General features: G+C 40.6%; 1 protein-coding gene across 2 annotated transcripts; it reads left to right on the top strand.

Moving 5' to 3' along the window:
• LOC145445570 (sodium-coupled monocarboxylate transporter 2-like) lies at positions 1-14,616 on the top strand. 2 transcript variants are annotated; one of them, XM_080323758.1, is made up of 11 exons: positions 1-260; positions 6,153-6,292; positions 6,416-6,533; positions 7,638-7,860; positions 8,384-8,524; positions 8,586-8,804; positions 10,330-10,432; positions 10,491-10,652; positions 10,728-10,899; positions 13,552-13,704; positions 13,941-14,616. In XM_080323758.1, the coding sequence occupies exons 1-11, from the start codon at positions 32-34 to the stop codon at positions 14,303-14,305; spliced, it is 2,025 nt and encodes a 674-aa protein (XP_080179884.1). In that variant the 5' UTR covers positions 1-31; the 3' UTR covers positions 14,306-14,616. The 2 variants fall into 2 exon arrangements, with proteins under 2 accessions (XP_080179884.1, XP_080179883.1); XM_080323757.1 differs by lacking the exon at positions 1-260 and adding an exon at positions 5,343-6,072.
• The last annotated feature ends 420 nt before the right edge of the window (positions 14,617-15,036 follow it).

The following is a 15,036-nucleotide window of genomic DNA, read 5'->3' as shown; positions in this document are numbered from 1 at the left end:
ATCACTATATTGACCCGGCAATTCAGCAGTGATGGACTGCCAAGGAGAGACACGATACGAAACTTGCTTCAACTTCGTAGTATGGGACTATCTTGTATTTGGATTTACATTTTTGGTGTCTGCCGCAATTGGCCTGTATTTCGCTGTGAAAGCAAGAGGTAAAAAGGAAGATCAAGATGACTATTTACTTGGTGGCAGAAAAATGACAGCCTTTCCGATTGCCATGTCTGTGAATGCCAGCGGGCTATCGGCCATTACAGGTAGGATACGAGCAAGTCTTTCGTTTATGATGCGATCTGAGCTGTGGTATTTGTGTTATTTTTGGGTTACTATAAACATGATATAATGCTATATTTGTGAATCTGAAATCAATATTATTTTTTAAATTTCCACTTTCCTAGTTAGTAAAATGGTAAGTTACATATACCTGATGACACAGATTTCTAAATTGATGAATGTCACATGCACTTGCCTATTTCAGGGTGGAACATTTGAATTATTTATCCATGTAGAATTTGTAGATTGACAATAAGGAAATTTGATACTGCTGTCCACAGCCCGGTGTACTAGACGCAGTATGCAATATGACTGCTTTGTCCTTATTCCAAAATTATAACAAGCGGAGAGCGTATTTTACATTCATAAATCTGGAAGCCGCGTACATGCATGGGCCATTCGATATTCATGGTGTTTCGACTACATTGGTCATTTTACACCAGGTCGATATTCTTTATTTTTGATTCCGTATTTACCGACTTGTAGTACGGCCCTCTTATTGGCTTTTTATAAGACACAGCTTATACACGGATCCCGTGGTGAGGAGGAGCCCAGATAAACCTCCAACTCTTAGGTAGAAATTCTGGAGTCGACCTCGGTCGTACTCGAACCCACAACCCATTGGTGTTGCAGCTGTGGATCATACCACGACGGTATCTCGCCACTATGGTACACATTCGATCACACCATTCCACGATGCAACGGGACTCGCGTTCCAAATTACGGCTAATGCGATGATTGGATATTTTTAAGACGTCGCCTTGGTGAAGTGTGCAAATAATTACACACCAACGACACAAGAATAGTCAGGTTGTTTGTCAATTCAATATTAGTTCCCTACGTCCCGAGCAATCCACAATGATCGCACTCCAGACACATATCAGTCAGCGATAATGACTAAGACAATATCTGACAACATGCTGAGACTGCGTAGCGTTGAACAATAACCTGGAGCTTAGGAATCACCATTAAATATTAGTATGGATGTTCCCAGTCGCATCTCAAAGCTTGTGATCAGTAATTATCACTGCAGGCGAGGTCTGAACACATGGCTCGACAGGCAAGAAGATTACGGCGGATGATACACATATGCAATAGTGCACAGTGCACAACGCGGACGGCGCAAGTTTTATTCGGTGTAATTTTCGGAGACACCCTAACATGGATGTTGTTGCATTTGTAATATCGTCCGGAACATTTATATAGCATATAGCTATAATATCCAGTGACCTGCGGTCAGGGGAGACAAGCGAGGCAGCGCCTCACCTGTCGTCAGGATGAGTAAAAAGAAAATTGTGACACCTTCAATGATTATAACACCAATAATTATCTGTATTTTCCATCGATGTTCACGATTGACTAGTTTTGAAACACTTTAAGAGACAAAATCACCGAATTTACATATTTATGTTAAGAAATGGGAGAGGTGAGGCACAGACTGGCCAATATTCACCGGTGATAGCGTAATTCATCATAAACAGCTCAGAATTTGCAATAACTGGTATTAATCTAATGCTATTGTCGCACTGATTTCGAAAATCCACGTATAAAAATGTCAGAACCGCAACAGCATTTTACGTATAATGACAGTGCAGAGAAACAATGACCATGTGGGGCACAGATTGAATTTGCCTCATCATCTGTAAGTAAACAATAGAGCGGATGTATATGTATGTATGTATATCTATATATGCATGTTTATATCGACTGCTGGGTTGCTAATTTATATATCATGTTGATTATAATCACTATATTTAATGTGATGCGATGATGTGATAAGTGCCACTCTCGATTATGCCACTACTAGCCTATATATATCAGTTTCTCGACAAAACGGCCCACTATTATTTCGCACACAAAAGTTATCCGACATGATTATAGCTGTTACATACGAGTGTGACACATGAAGCGTAATCTGACACGTTAAATATTATCGTCCAGACCATCGCATCCAACTCATCCTGATGTCTTTATTTTGCAGTCCAGTTCATACGTTCTGACACGACGCATGTAAATATTGATTTAGCAAAGATAACTTGTCCTTTTATACATCGATCTGCTCAGAACGGAAATATCGTGCCCATGGAGAAATTTTCGGCGTAACGTAAAAATAACGGCGTAATTCCTAGTTGGGAGTTGATATCCGAAATTTGGTTTTTCAATTAGAGAGGAGCAGAAGTGTGTGGTTATTTGTCACGTAGCAATGAACTTTTATTCATTTACTGACATTGCGTTTTTAGATTTATTAAGCCTACTAAGCGTTACCTTACCAAGTTTAGCCAATAATTAGGAGTGAGCACTGTGAATCGAGCACACGATTGTGAATCGAGTGTTAAATCTAATTATTCGAGTCGAGTATTAGGAGATTATTTTTTCGAGCAGGCCCATTGAAATTATACGCTCCTTGTGACTAATACGAGTTACAGTTTATCATCGAGAATGATAGTTTAGATCAGTGGTTCCCAACGTGGGCGATATCGCTCCCCAGGGGGCGATTTGGCGGTCTAGGGGGGCGAAAATAACGAAGGGGGCGATAGGGGGGCGAAAACGGACGAAGGGGGCGAAAACAACGTAGGGGGCGATGGTGCGTTAAAACGACTATATTGGAGTCGGGACCGTCACTACCGCACCCCAAACCCCCCAATTGGGGGTGAGGTGCCCGAAATCGAAGGAAGCCAAAAATTATATCGTGAATTAACATGAATGATAGAGTAATTTTTAGAAATTCATGCGACTTTTTAAAAAAAATTTCGCGCTGCGGGCCATTTATTATTATCATGTATCTTGATGTTGGGGTCCCCGTCACCCAACAAAAATACGCATGATTTATGGAAATGGGAGACTTCAGCGTCGGTCATTACTGCACCACGACATATGAATTTAGAGGTCATGTAACTTGCGAAGTGTGCGAGAACGATCAGCATTGAGACGACCTCGGCCGAAAAGGAATGCCCTTGTGCTGACCGAAAACTTTGATATATATATATACATATATGTTTAATTGTCCATAGGCGCCTCGATAGCTGGCGTCGAATGTTCCTGTCTTGGCGACCTAAACCCTACAGGACAAATGCCATCCCACAAGGAAAAATCAGAAATACCAATATGAAATCATGTGCGTCTTTTAGTTTGGTATGTTTTGACGATTTCCATATCGTCTGACGTAGCAGATATAGGAGGTCACGAAATAGCATCATGTAAAGAAGTCAATATAATAACGATACCGCACGAAGATGTTTAATTATTACTTAGGGGTCCTACCTTTTCCAACATTCCCTATCGACCATTTGACCGATTCAAACATGGATTATATGAATTTGTCGCGCCTCGCGCGTTCAGGCGAAATACGGTGACTCACCAAACACTACATGAAATAGGGTTAGCTGATGTGTAGCGAAAAAAAACCCACTGACTGAAGGGGGTCTGGGGTTTGGTTTATCACCCTATGGGACCAAAGAAAAACGTTTTTTTTTCGGGGGGAGGGGGCTGACGAAGTGCTGTTTTTCGGTCCCAATATTTGGGGGGCGATGATCGGTGTGGAGCTTCAAAAGGGGGCGATGAGTCGAAAAAGGTTGGGAAACACTGGTTTAGATAAAAGGCCGCCAACGCAAAATGGGTCGCTGGCCACTTTTCAAATTTCGTAGCGGCCGCGGGCCGCATGATTTCAATATCGATATAAAATAGGCAACCACGTTTTAAAACTTCACTGCGGTGCAGCGCTGTGCTACATAACATATAGGCAAAGGGCATAGCGACCGCAAAAAAAGTAATATTTATTAAAAGAATATTCAAATACCACAAAAATCATTATCATCAATTTTATTTGATTTTGAACTCTGAGCTGTGCAGCACGATACCGGGAAACGCTTTTCAGCGACTAAGGAATAGATGTTGGAGTTAACTAGCTGAAAGACCACCTCCACGTAAAGCTTGATCTTCTGGTGAATAGCCTACCTATAAGTCGTCTCCTAAGCGTCTCGACCTTAGCAGTGTTTGGGCCAATGCACGTCAATATGCCCAGTTGATTCTCTCTCGATGGAATGCTGTTACGATCGTCATTAGCTGGTGACGAATAGTGATGTTGGACAGAGGAATATAGCTTATTTTCGAAACGAAAACAACAATATGTTGAAACTGCAGTCAATTTCAGCATTTCAAAATGGTTTTCTTAGCTTTCTTCCGAAGTCTCAAATCAAGTCGCGGGCTGCAAAATATGACTTCGCGGGCGGCGTGTTGGGGACCCCTGGTTTAGTTACTATTTTCCGCTATGAAAGTCTGTGAACTGCGATTGCTCGCATCGCAGCGCACGAATCATGTAGTAGCCTAGGCCTACAGGGATGTCAAACTCAACTGACGTCGCGGGCCGGATTAAACACTTCATATCGCCCGCGGACAGCACCAAAATTACTCAATCCCAAAATACTTCAAAATCCATGCTCTTGTTTATCATTTGAATACTTCATTATACAGCCTATATACACACAATAGTATAGTAGGCCTGCATTATATTACGGATAATAGGGATTCTATTCTAGCTGCACCTTTATTCGCAAACAGTGGAATTGGCAATAACACGATGACTGGGTGGCTTAATACAGTAATAAATCGATAAAACAGGGGGTCAGTGGCTTCAATGATGATATGAGTTAGCATGTTTCTATGCTCCCTTCGTTTTGTGATATAGTGGCATCAACCCTGTGTATGCGTTGTGAGGAATAAAAAAGATATAACTGTAAACGCGGACGTTGAGATTTGCTTCATATTGTTATATCGCGATTGGGCTTTCTCTCGAGGCTGGAGACCTCTTACATTTCCATGTAATCTGGATATAAGGGTTTCGCATTGGCGTTTTCGCGTCTGCGAACAACTAGTTTTTGGTAAGTGAAATGAATTCGCACGTTCTTGCCTTCTCGGAATCGGGTGTCAATGTCAGCGACCTGCTCCTAACGGTAACTAGAAACCACAACACCACGGTCGGGTGGTTATCATGTAGCCTAAAAACATACCACATAATCTTTAATGCGATTTAGAAGTGGCATAAAAGGTACATGTTAGTACTTTTGACATGATTCATTCTGTTGTGACGTCAAAACGAGTGATGCTCGAATACTCAAATCGATTGGAAGCCTAACACTCAGGTTCTCAATTTTTTCGAAGAGAGAGAGGGAGAGAGAGAGTTTCATTGAGTAAAAATTACATTCAAAATTAAAATAGAGTCTGCAAATAAAATACTGCCCAGCTCGACTTATAGTATGGTAATGTCATTTGAATCTACGAATATCGCAATGAAAGTCACCAAATGGTGCCATAATATGATATACTTCGGATTGATATCTATTCAAAAGTTCGTCTACTCCATATGATAGGTCTGGGGCAACACCTAATTCTGGCAGTCTCTTCAACGCTCCGGCATGATGGTTGCTCAGATCAGCTTCATAATTTCTGTTCTGCTGCACCATTCCCAGGAGTGCGATATCTTCATTTACACTTTTACACTTTTGTTTTCAAAGAAGTCCCACTGTCACCTATACCTAAGATAACTGTGTACTCGAAATATGGATGCTGGTAGCTGCGTTACCTCCGAAACCCGCAGACAACTTTGTTACGATTTCGTTGCGTGGGATTATGTTATTTTTGGACTCTTATTCCTAATATCTGCGTGCATCGGAATATTTTTCGCTATAAAGTCCAGAAAGAAAACCGAGAGTTCCGATGATTACCTTCTGGGCGGAAGACAGATGTCTGCCTTTCCGGTGTCTTTGTCGTTGTCGGCTAGCTTTATGTCCGCCATTACAGGTATGGTAGACGGAAAGAAAATCAGACCGGCCGCTTGTCTTCTGGGGATATTGGTATAACTTGTTGTCTACGTTTTTCAGTTATGGGAACACCTGCTGAATTCTACATTTACGGGACGATGTTTTGGTATTACGCGGTGGCCTATCTTATGGTCGCCATCATTGTATCGGAAATATACATTCCCGTATTTTATCGCCTGGGAATCACTAGCACTTATGAGGTAGGCGTCTTGTCCAGTTGGATCTAAAGGTAGGCTGCATATATTGACAAAAATAAGGACCTGTGTGAAGATGATACGTGAATGAGTAGCCGACTGATTTACGTCACTTCGTTATTTTTTCAGTATCTGGAAATGAGATTCAGCAGGTCGGTGCGGGTGTTGGCAACCACTGTTTATATGTTGAATACGGTAATATATGTCGGTATATGTATCTACGCCCCCGCGCTGGCTTTAAATGAAGGTAATTTCTTCCGAGATTATTTTCATGTTTTTCGATTATGATAATAATATGACAGTTTCCACATGTAAGATTTTGTATTGGTTGCTGAATTTTGAGAAAATGGCTCGAGTCATGACTCGATTCATTACAACCCTGAATGGCCTACACTTGGAGATGGGTAAAAAGTTTGGTGATATGTTCGGTACATATTTGAGCATAATATTTATCGTATCTATCTCAATCAGGGGTGGGCAACCTGCGGCCGTAGCAGGGAATTTGTGCGGCCGTCGACACGTAGTTCAATTAGTATGTGTTGGCGGCCGTCGACATGCAAATTGCAATTACAAATTCACTACCGAATTTTTGAGAGATTTCAATTAATCTTAAAATTTTCTTCGTGCTCCTCGCGATTCAACGCGACTTCGTTTTGGATTTTAATATAGTAGCGCCCTTAGCAATCTGAGACGGAATCTGAATCTGAATCGTGTGCTCCGCACGAAATAAATTTGTATCTGGTATTTTAGCGATTCCAATATATTTCCACTATACCTACAATCCTGATAGGGTTCAAGAAATAACAGCATGCAACAAAGTGACTAATAACAATTGGCCGACCCGAAGATGCATTAACATTGGCCGCATTAACTCCACCAGTCCATCTGACGACATGGGCTGAGAAAGTATGAATATTTGATAGTAATACGTGATACTGCTGCTAATAATGACGGAATCCATTCGTGAATCTGAAAATATTTTACGCTTTGCGCGACCATAACCAATCCATGTACTAACCATTCATAACATCAGCACTCGCGATTTCGGTGCGTATAATAGGCCGATATGAAAAGTAGACTACTCCGGGGTTTACCGGAACTGGTCATGGACAGTTTAACGTAGGTATTTTGCGTCCATGCAGTTAGTTCATTACGGCTATGCCCTGGAATGCGGCCGTAGGTTATGTAAGTAATCGAAATGCAGCCGTGATTAGCAAAAACGTTGCCCACCTCTGACTTCATTACCAACTGTATTATGGCCTACTTACAAAGAGAGTAATACTCACCGGGGCAATGAAACCGGTATACGTTAAATATCTATCCGGTGATTTACAACATTTCATTATTGCAGTAACCGGGCTCGGCGTGTGGTGGTCAGCTGCAGTAACTGCTGTCGTCTGTACTTTTTACACAACGCTCGGAGGCTTGAAAGCGGTGGTGTGGACGGATGTATTCCAGTGTCTTGTTATGTGGATTGGATTCGTGGCCGTGCTGGTGAAAGGTAGCATCGACTTTGGTGGATTCAGCAATATCTGGGCCATCGCTGAGGAGGGCGGGAGGATAAGATTTGACGAGTAAGAAGAATCATAGGAAATTGAAATATAATCCTATACAGATGATGAAGCTCTGGCTTTGGGTTGTCTGGCAACAGGACGATGGCGACTTTGATTTTCAAACTTTCATTGACATATCGACTCAATTAAAAGTAGAACTAATGCTTTTTTGAAGCACCCCGAAACTATATTTCAAGTAGAGTATTATACAAAAGAACGAATAGGAGCAGTAGTCAACTTTAATGCATGGCGAAGCTTCAAATAGTTTTATTGGTCAATCACGAGTGAACTCATTCAAGATTGCAAGATGCTTCTCTGCGATTGACGCAAAATGGCTATTGGTGCCGCAAAAAGGGGGGAAATTTCAAACTTTTATTCTGTGCCGTGTTACAGCAGATATATATTTCCCGGTTGTTATGTCTACGTCACCAACGAAAATGATTCAAATCTATCCAGAATGTAATTTCTACATGTGCTTGACAAAATTTCAGAAATGTAAAGTTACTCTCCACGCAATTTACATGCTAGTTTCTGGTATTTCCAGTTTTCGGTTTGATCCAACCATCAGGCATACGTTTTGGTCTATTACCATCGGAGGTACATTCTTATGGACAGGAACGTACGGCACTACACAGTCGATGGTGCAGAGATATCTCAGTTGCAAATCGGAGAAGCATGCCAGAGGGTATGTAAGCAGTCCGTATTTAATATGTGTATTGGTTCACTAACTCAATAAAACACTTTAGGGCAGTATTTCTGAACGTCATTGGTCTGTATATCATATTGATTCTGGTCGGATTTTCCGGATTGACTATGTACGCCTATTACGCCGGGTGTGATCCGTATACTGAAGGATGGGTTGGAGCAACCGATCAGCTGATGCCTTACTTCGTTCTTGAACTGCTTCACGATTATCCGGGGCTTCCTGGAGTGTATGTTTGCGCTGCCTTCAGCGGAACTCTAAGGTAGGTATGGTTTGGCAGTTTATTAGCGAACAATGTTGACTTTCCTACGTCGTTGCACGCGATTTGTAGCGTGGAAAGGTCACACAACAAAGGTAACCTTCGTGCCTTCGGTGGTCTCTTTTTGATATGGTACAAGTGTGTATTTATCTATATTCTATGTCATCGTAATCTGTACATGTTGAAGCACTTGAGAATGTTGTCATTGAAATCGCATGTTGCTTCGCTATAGTGTCTACGTAAAAAAGACTTTTGCACAAGGAATTTTAGTTATCGGCGGATAGAGCCACACACAATCAGGTTTCTTATTGTATTACTCAATGCATGTACAATAGGGCTCTTCAAAAATGACTTTTTTTCTCAAATCGTACTGGCTACTTGATAAAATTGTTAGGTTACCTAATTTAAGCCTGCACACAAAATTTGGTTCAATTCCAGCCTTTGCTACAGGAGAAGAAAGTTTCTATTTATTATATAAAAATAAATAACAAAAAATTTGAAAATTTTCTGTTTACCCCTTGAAAGTGTTAGGGCCCAGTGGTTCCCACCCTTTTTCGACCCATCGCCCCCTTTTCAAGTTCAACACCCATCATCGCCCCCCAAATTTTGTGTACCGAAAATTGGGCATACAAACTATAATCACCGGCGGGTTGACTAAAAAAAAGGTCAGCTGTTTTGACGCGTCATCTACCTCCTATCGCCCCCTTCGTCATTTTCGCCCCCTAGACCGCCAAATCGCCCCCTAGGGGGCGATTTCGCCCACGTTGGGAACCACTGTGTTAGGCTGTCTATAGAAACGATGCTCACCAAATTTGGTTCAATTCCAACCAGTGGAAGCGGAGTTATTGCCGTCGAAAAATTTGGATTTGAATAAAATAGTATCTACGGTGAGAACAACTATAATAAATAAACAACGAATCGGTCACCGTAAATACTATTTTATTCAAATCCAAATTTTTCAACGGCAATAACCCCGCTTCCATTGGTTGGAATTGAACCAAATTTGGTGGGCATCGTTTCTATAGACAGCCTAACACTTTCATTGGGTGAACAGAAAATTTTCAAATTTTTTATTATTTATTTGTATATAATAAATAGAAACTTTCTTCTCCTGTAGCAAAGCGGTTACTGGCTGGAATTGAACCAAATTTTGTGTGTTGGCTTAAATTAGGTAACCTAACAATTTTATCAAGTAGCCAGTACGATTTGAGAAAAAAATCATATTTGAAGAGCCCTAACATGTTGTAGTCATGGATTATTCGCAGAATCAGACTGTGAGGCAAGAAATTCAAGCACAACCAATTGTTGCCACAACTGCGGTTTTATATGATAGGATTGCCAACTGGCTGGGGCAGCCTCGATATATATAGCCTATATGTATATACGCCTATCGAAACGACGACGACGTGTAAGCTATCTACGACCCGATTTGGCATGTGGCAGCCAGGATTACTATCACCTACGTTTATATCTCCTATTAGCAATGCATACGGATAGGTCTATTATGTGGATAACATTCATGTTACAGCACTGTTTCTACTGGAATAAACGCGATGTCCACTGTGACGGTGGAAGATTACATAAAGCCATTTAAAACGCTCAGCCCCCGCAAAAGTGTTATCCTGTCGAAGGTGCTTATATATTTTTTTTATGCCGTATCGACATCGCAAGCGGTAATTTTTTTTACAGATCTTTGTAATTGTGTACGGCGTTATTTGCATGCTAATGGCAGTGCTGGCGTCACAACTTGGAGGCGTTTTGCAAGCTGCATTAAGCATAAATGGATTGGTTGGCGGAGCCATGGTTGGATTATTCACGCTGGGAATGATACTGCCATGGTGTAATGCCATTGTGAGTTTTTACGGGAACCATATCCCTTGTACTGGCTGCCTTTGATTGATTGATTTATTTTTGTTCGGAATTTAGGGTGCATTCGTCGGTTTGGTGTGTGGACTGGCAAGCGCTACTTGGGTATACGTTGGAAGCACTATTTATCCACCGTCGAATGATAAAATCAACAGGCTCTATCTCTGTACTGATATGTGTAACGCAACAGCTGATGCATCTTGTGGCTTAGCAAGCGTGAACGAGACATTTGGTAGGTAGGCCTATTGCTCAAAAATGTTCTTGAGCATATAGGGTTGTCATTAGCCTTGCATTTAAAACAAAAATCAATATAAAACAAACATGTTTAAAACAAGGCCTCAATTTAAAACACGTTTTTTTTCAAAGCCATGACGTCACGAATATTCAATTGCGACGTCATAGTGGATTGACATTGACAATTGAAAAAATAGGGTAAAAATAGCTACTATGACGAAATATATGTACTATTACTGTTGAGCCGACTATTTTGAGTGTTCCAACCATCCCATATCGATATACGTCGGCTACATCGGGTGGTAATTCTCCGTAGGCTTATACAACATGTTTTTTGTGAAGTATTTACACAATTATGGCATAATTTTACAACTTAAAAAAACACATTTTTTTAAAAGGCCTTTTATTAAAACACTGTTTAAAACATGTTTTAAACAAAGTGTTTTTAAACACCGTTGGTTTTAAATGCAGTCCTAGTTGTCATACGTCCGGAATTTCATTGCTAAACTGCGTCCGGAAGGAAATGCTGAAATATGCCTAAATGTATGGAATTCTGAAAGCTTGAAAGAATCTGAAAATTATTTCGTAAATCGACATGTACAATATCTATTTTGAGGAATATTTATGCTATTTGAAATTTTTCTTCGCGCCGCGCCCGATTTAGTGTCACATATATTAATTTTAGTATGGGTAGGCTACCACTGTCCTCGTAAAAACTAGAATAAAGAATACATTAAAATAACTATCATTTACTGTAATAAGACTAATTGTAATCGTAATTTTTAGAGAACCATATATTCCTAGTGTTGGTAAGGCTGTTTGGATGCTTTAGTCAAAGATAGTGGTTCTCAAGCTGGTGATTGTTTGCGCTTTTCTGGGGATCGCGAAGATCTTGAACTCAGCTTCCAACATAGGCCGTGAGTAAGTCTGGGTGTTGACCATTCATTAGTGATCAGTAGCGCGATTTTTGACCTAAAAACGGGAGATTGTGACCCAAAAAATCAAAATTTTGACTATTTTGACTTAGAAAACTGAATTTTGACCAACTTTTGACCTCACGTATGCAAATTAGGTGTTTTTCTACACATAAAGTTAAAATTTTACTACTCATCTTCATTTCTGGTTGGAACTGTCTTACGAAGTAGTTTGGCCTGAAAAAACGTTTTTGGCCTAAAACTGACAAATTTTTACATGAAAAAACTAGTATTTTAACGAAATCTGGACCTATAAAGAATTCCATAGTAGTTACATCACGTATTATGGTAGAAATAATTAAAATTTGTTGTAGTACAACGAAAGATACTTTCCTACATTCTCGGGTAACAGGTGTCTGTCATTACTAAGTAGCTTGGCAAAAATGGAGAAAGAACGTTCAATAGCAGCAGTTGTTGGCTGAAATGCTGAAGTTGTGCGTACACTGCTGGTGACACAGAGACACACCGTATTGCTTCATTCTGACAATGTTGTCAACATCACAATTTTTCATCATGCGCTTCTTGATATAAGAACCATGCAATGCCCGAGCAGTCATGCTTCAGTTAGGATATTGCGGTACGTTGACCATAAATAACACCATGTCAACCTATTTGTTCCATTTGACCGCTGTAAAATATCAAATGATAAGTTCACCGACAGTGCAAAATCTACGATACAAACGAAATGCAGAGGTCAACAAAATTTTGACTCTGTATAAAATTTTGACAAATTTTGACCTAACGCTACAATTTTGACAAATTTTAACATGTCAAAAAAATCGCCCTAGTAATCAGCTTACCAAATTTGGAGGTGGGCTACGGAAAAAATCTACTCCTGTATACAATCAATAGGCAATGCATTTCCAGTTTGACGTCACATTTGGTCATACCTCATTTTGAAAACCGCTAGGAGGCGCTAAACAGTGTCCGGAATTTGGGCCACGAAAATGTGATAAGGCTGATAATCCTAGGCTAGCGTATTAGTAAAAGGAATGGTAATGATGAAACCGTATAGCCTACAGTCCTGAACTAATCATTCAATCAATCAATCACATGAAGTATTGTGCCAGTACGGTGTACGTACATGGATAAACGGTCTCATGCTATAATACGTCTTTACGTATTGAAGGTTAAATTCTAATAGTGTTAGGTTACAGCCTCCGCATTATTCAAAGTGCTGGCGAACATGAAATGACTTTATAGGTATCACGCGCATCTACAGTAGCTATTTATTGATAGGTTACTATATCACATCACGTCTATCTGACAGTACCGGGATGACTCGATTCAACTTTTTGGTATGATTTGACTTGACTCGAGTCACTGCCACGATCCGGGTCCAAACAAAATCTTAAAAATCAGGTCAACATGGACCTCCGCTTCGGATCCATCAAGTGGTCGGATTCTATAGAACCATCTTCACAAAATTATATGAGATCTCTCATCCGCGCCACTATAATGATCTGTTTTTCTTGTCATTCATAAGTATGCCTAAAACGCGAACATGTAATCATTGTAAGGAATGAATGATGACAATGTTCCACGCGCCTTCATGTGTGTTATCGAGAAAGATGGGCACCGGCAAAGGGTTAAGAACCCCTAGGCCGTATCACTATTTGAACTGAATATAAATCAAAAGATGATTATTTATCATACGCACACATTCCTGTAAATAGCGACTACAACGTTGACACCAGAGCAGACGACAACAACAACAACAACGGAAATTCCTCCAATCGCCGCATTTTATTCCTTGTCATACTGCTACTATCCTGTACTTGGCTTCTGCGTCACCGTTGTCGTCGGCCTTATTACATCCTTCTTGACAGGTAATGATAGCATAACATAGGATTACAATATTCTGGAGAATCAACTGATCATCGACATGAACCGGAAATGTCATTTCATGTCTTCACTGGAACCTTTTCGCTGCTGAACATATTTGTTCCAATTACGTTTTTGGTTTGGAAGACTCCTTGAAAGTTAGCCTATGCATTCCTACATTAACTCAAATTGGTACTCGTAAAATACAAAATGTATAGTGTACAATCATGTATTTTGTTAGGATATCAACGTCCATCTGAAGTGAACCCAGGTACAATACGACCAATCTTCGACCATCCCGTATTCTGTTGGTTGCCGTCGAAGGCTCGACGGTTCCTTTGGTGCGGCGTCCGCCATGAAGACGTAAACAACGACGATGAGAAAATCGGATACCTCTATCGGGGCGACTCACTCGCTTTCGGCGATTCGAAAAACAAAGGCAGTTATACTTACTACGGCGAATCACCAACATTAACCAAGAAGGGAGATGGTGAAAAGCATGCAGCAGATTCTAACATCCCCGTGGATGTGATACGGGTCAATGGATCGAGTGACGGCAGAGTGAACTACGCCTTTAAACCGGATGAAATCAGCACATCTCTCTAATCATTACTATTAGCTACCTGTTCCTGCACCGTATTTCATGCTGTTATACCTTACATTACTATACATTCCTTCTTATTTCCGATTTTTCGCCAGTGGTACACGACTGCTTGTATCTGGTTCCCCCTGGATGTTATATGTTCTGTTGATGTTATATGACGGTGTTCAAAAACAACCTGGAAGCCATGATGAAGTCCAACGAAGTATCAAAATTTTGCGGAGGATGTAATTAGAGAATTAGCTATGCTTGATGTGTCTGCTCCGTAAGTAATTGGTTTACTCTTTTTGGACAAATACCCTGGCAAACTTCGTAATGTACAGTGATTTTGCCCCCTAGCAATAGCAGCAATGTGTGTTCGTCTAGTGTAGGCCTACACTCTACAGCTGGGGTGTCAAACATGCGGCCAGCGGGCTGCATCCGGTCCGCCAGACGATTTCATCCGGCCCGTGAAGCAATTGTGAGTAGTTTGGAAAAGGATTGATTCATTCAGCGAATTTGTAACAAATGTTGCCATATAGGAAATACTTTCAATAAATAATCTTTCAAGACAGCAAATGTCGATCATGTTCCATTTGTTTATAGGTCACATTATATACACCCAACTGCGGTATTGTGGTTTCACTCTAGTTACCATTAGGAACAGATCGGTGACATTGACACCCAATTTTGCGAAGGCAAAAAAGTGCACACCGAGTTCCAAGTTTTTCGGAAGAATCAATCGAAAAGTGGTTAT

The sequence above is a fragment of the Botryllus schlosseri genome, chromosome 8, assembly GCF_051294905.1.
Source record: "Botryllus schlosseri isolate E-star chromosome 8, Bs_hap1, whole genome shotgun sequence".
NCBI lineage: Eukaryota > Metazoa > Chordata > Ascidiacea > Stolidobranchia > Styelidae > Botryllus > Botryllus schlosseri.
Note: the sequence above shows the minus strand (reverse complement) of the source record. Positions and strands in the feature narration are given on the sequence as shown.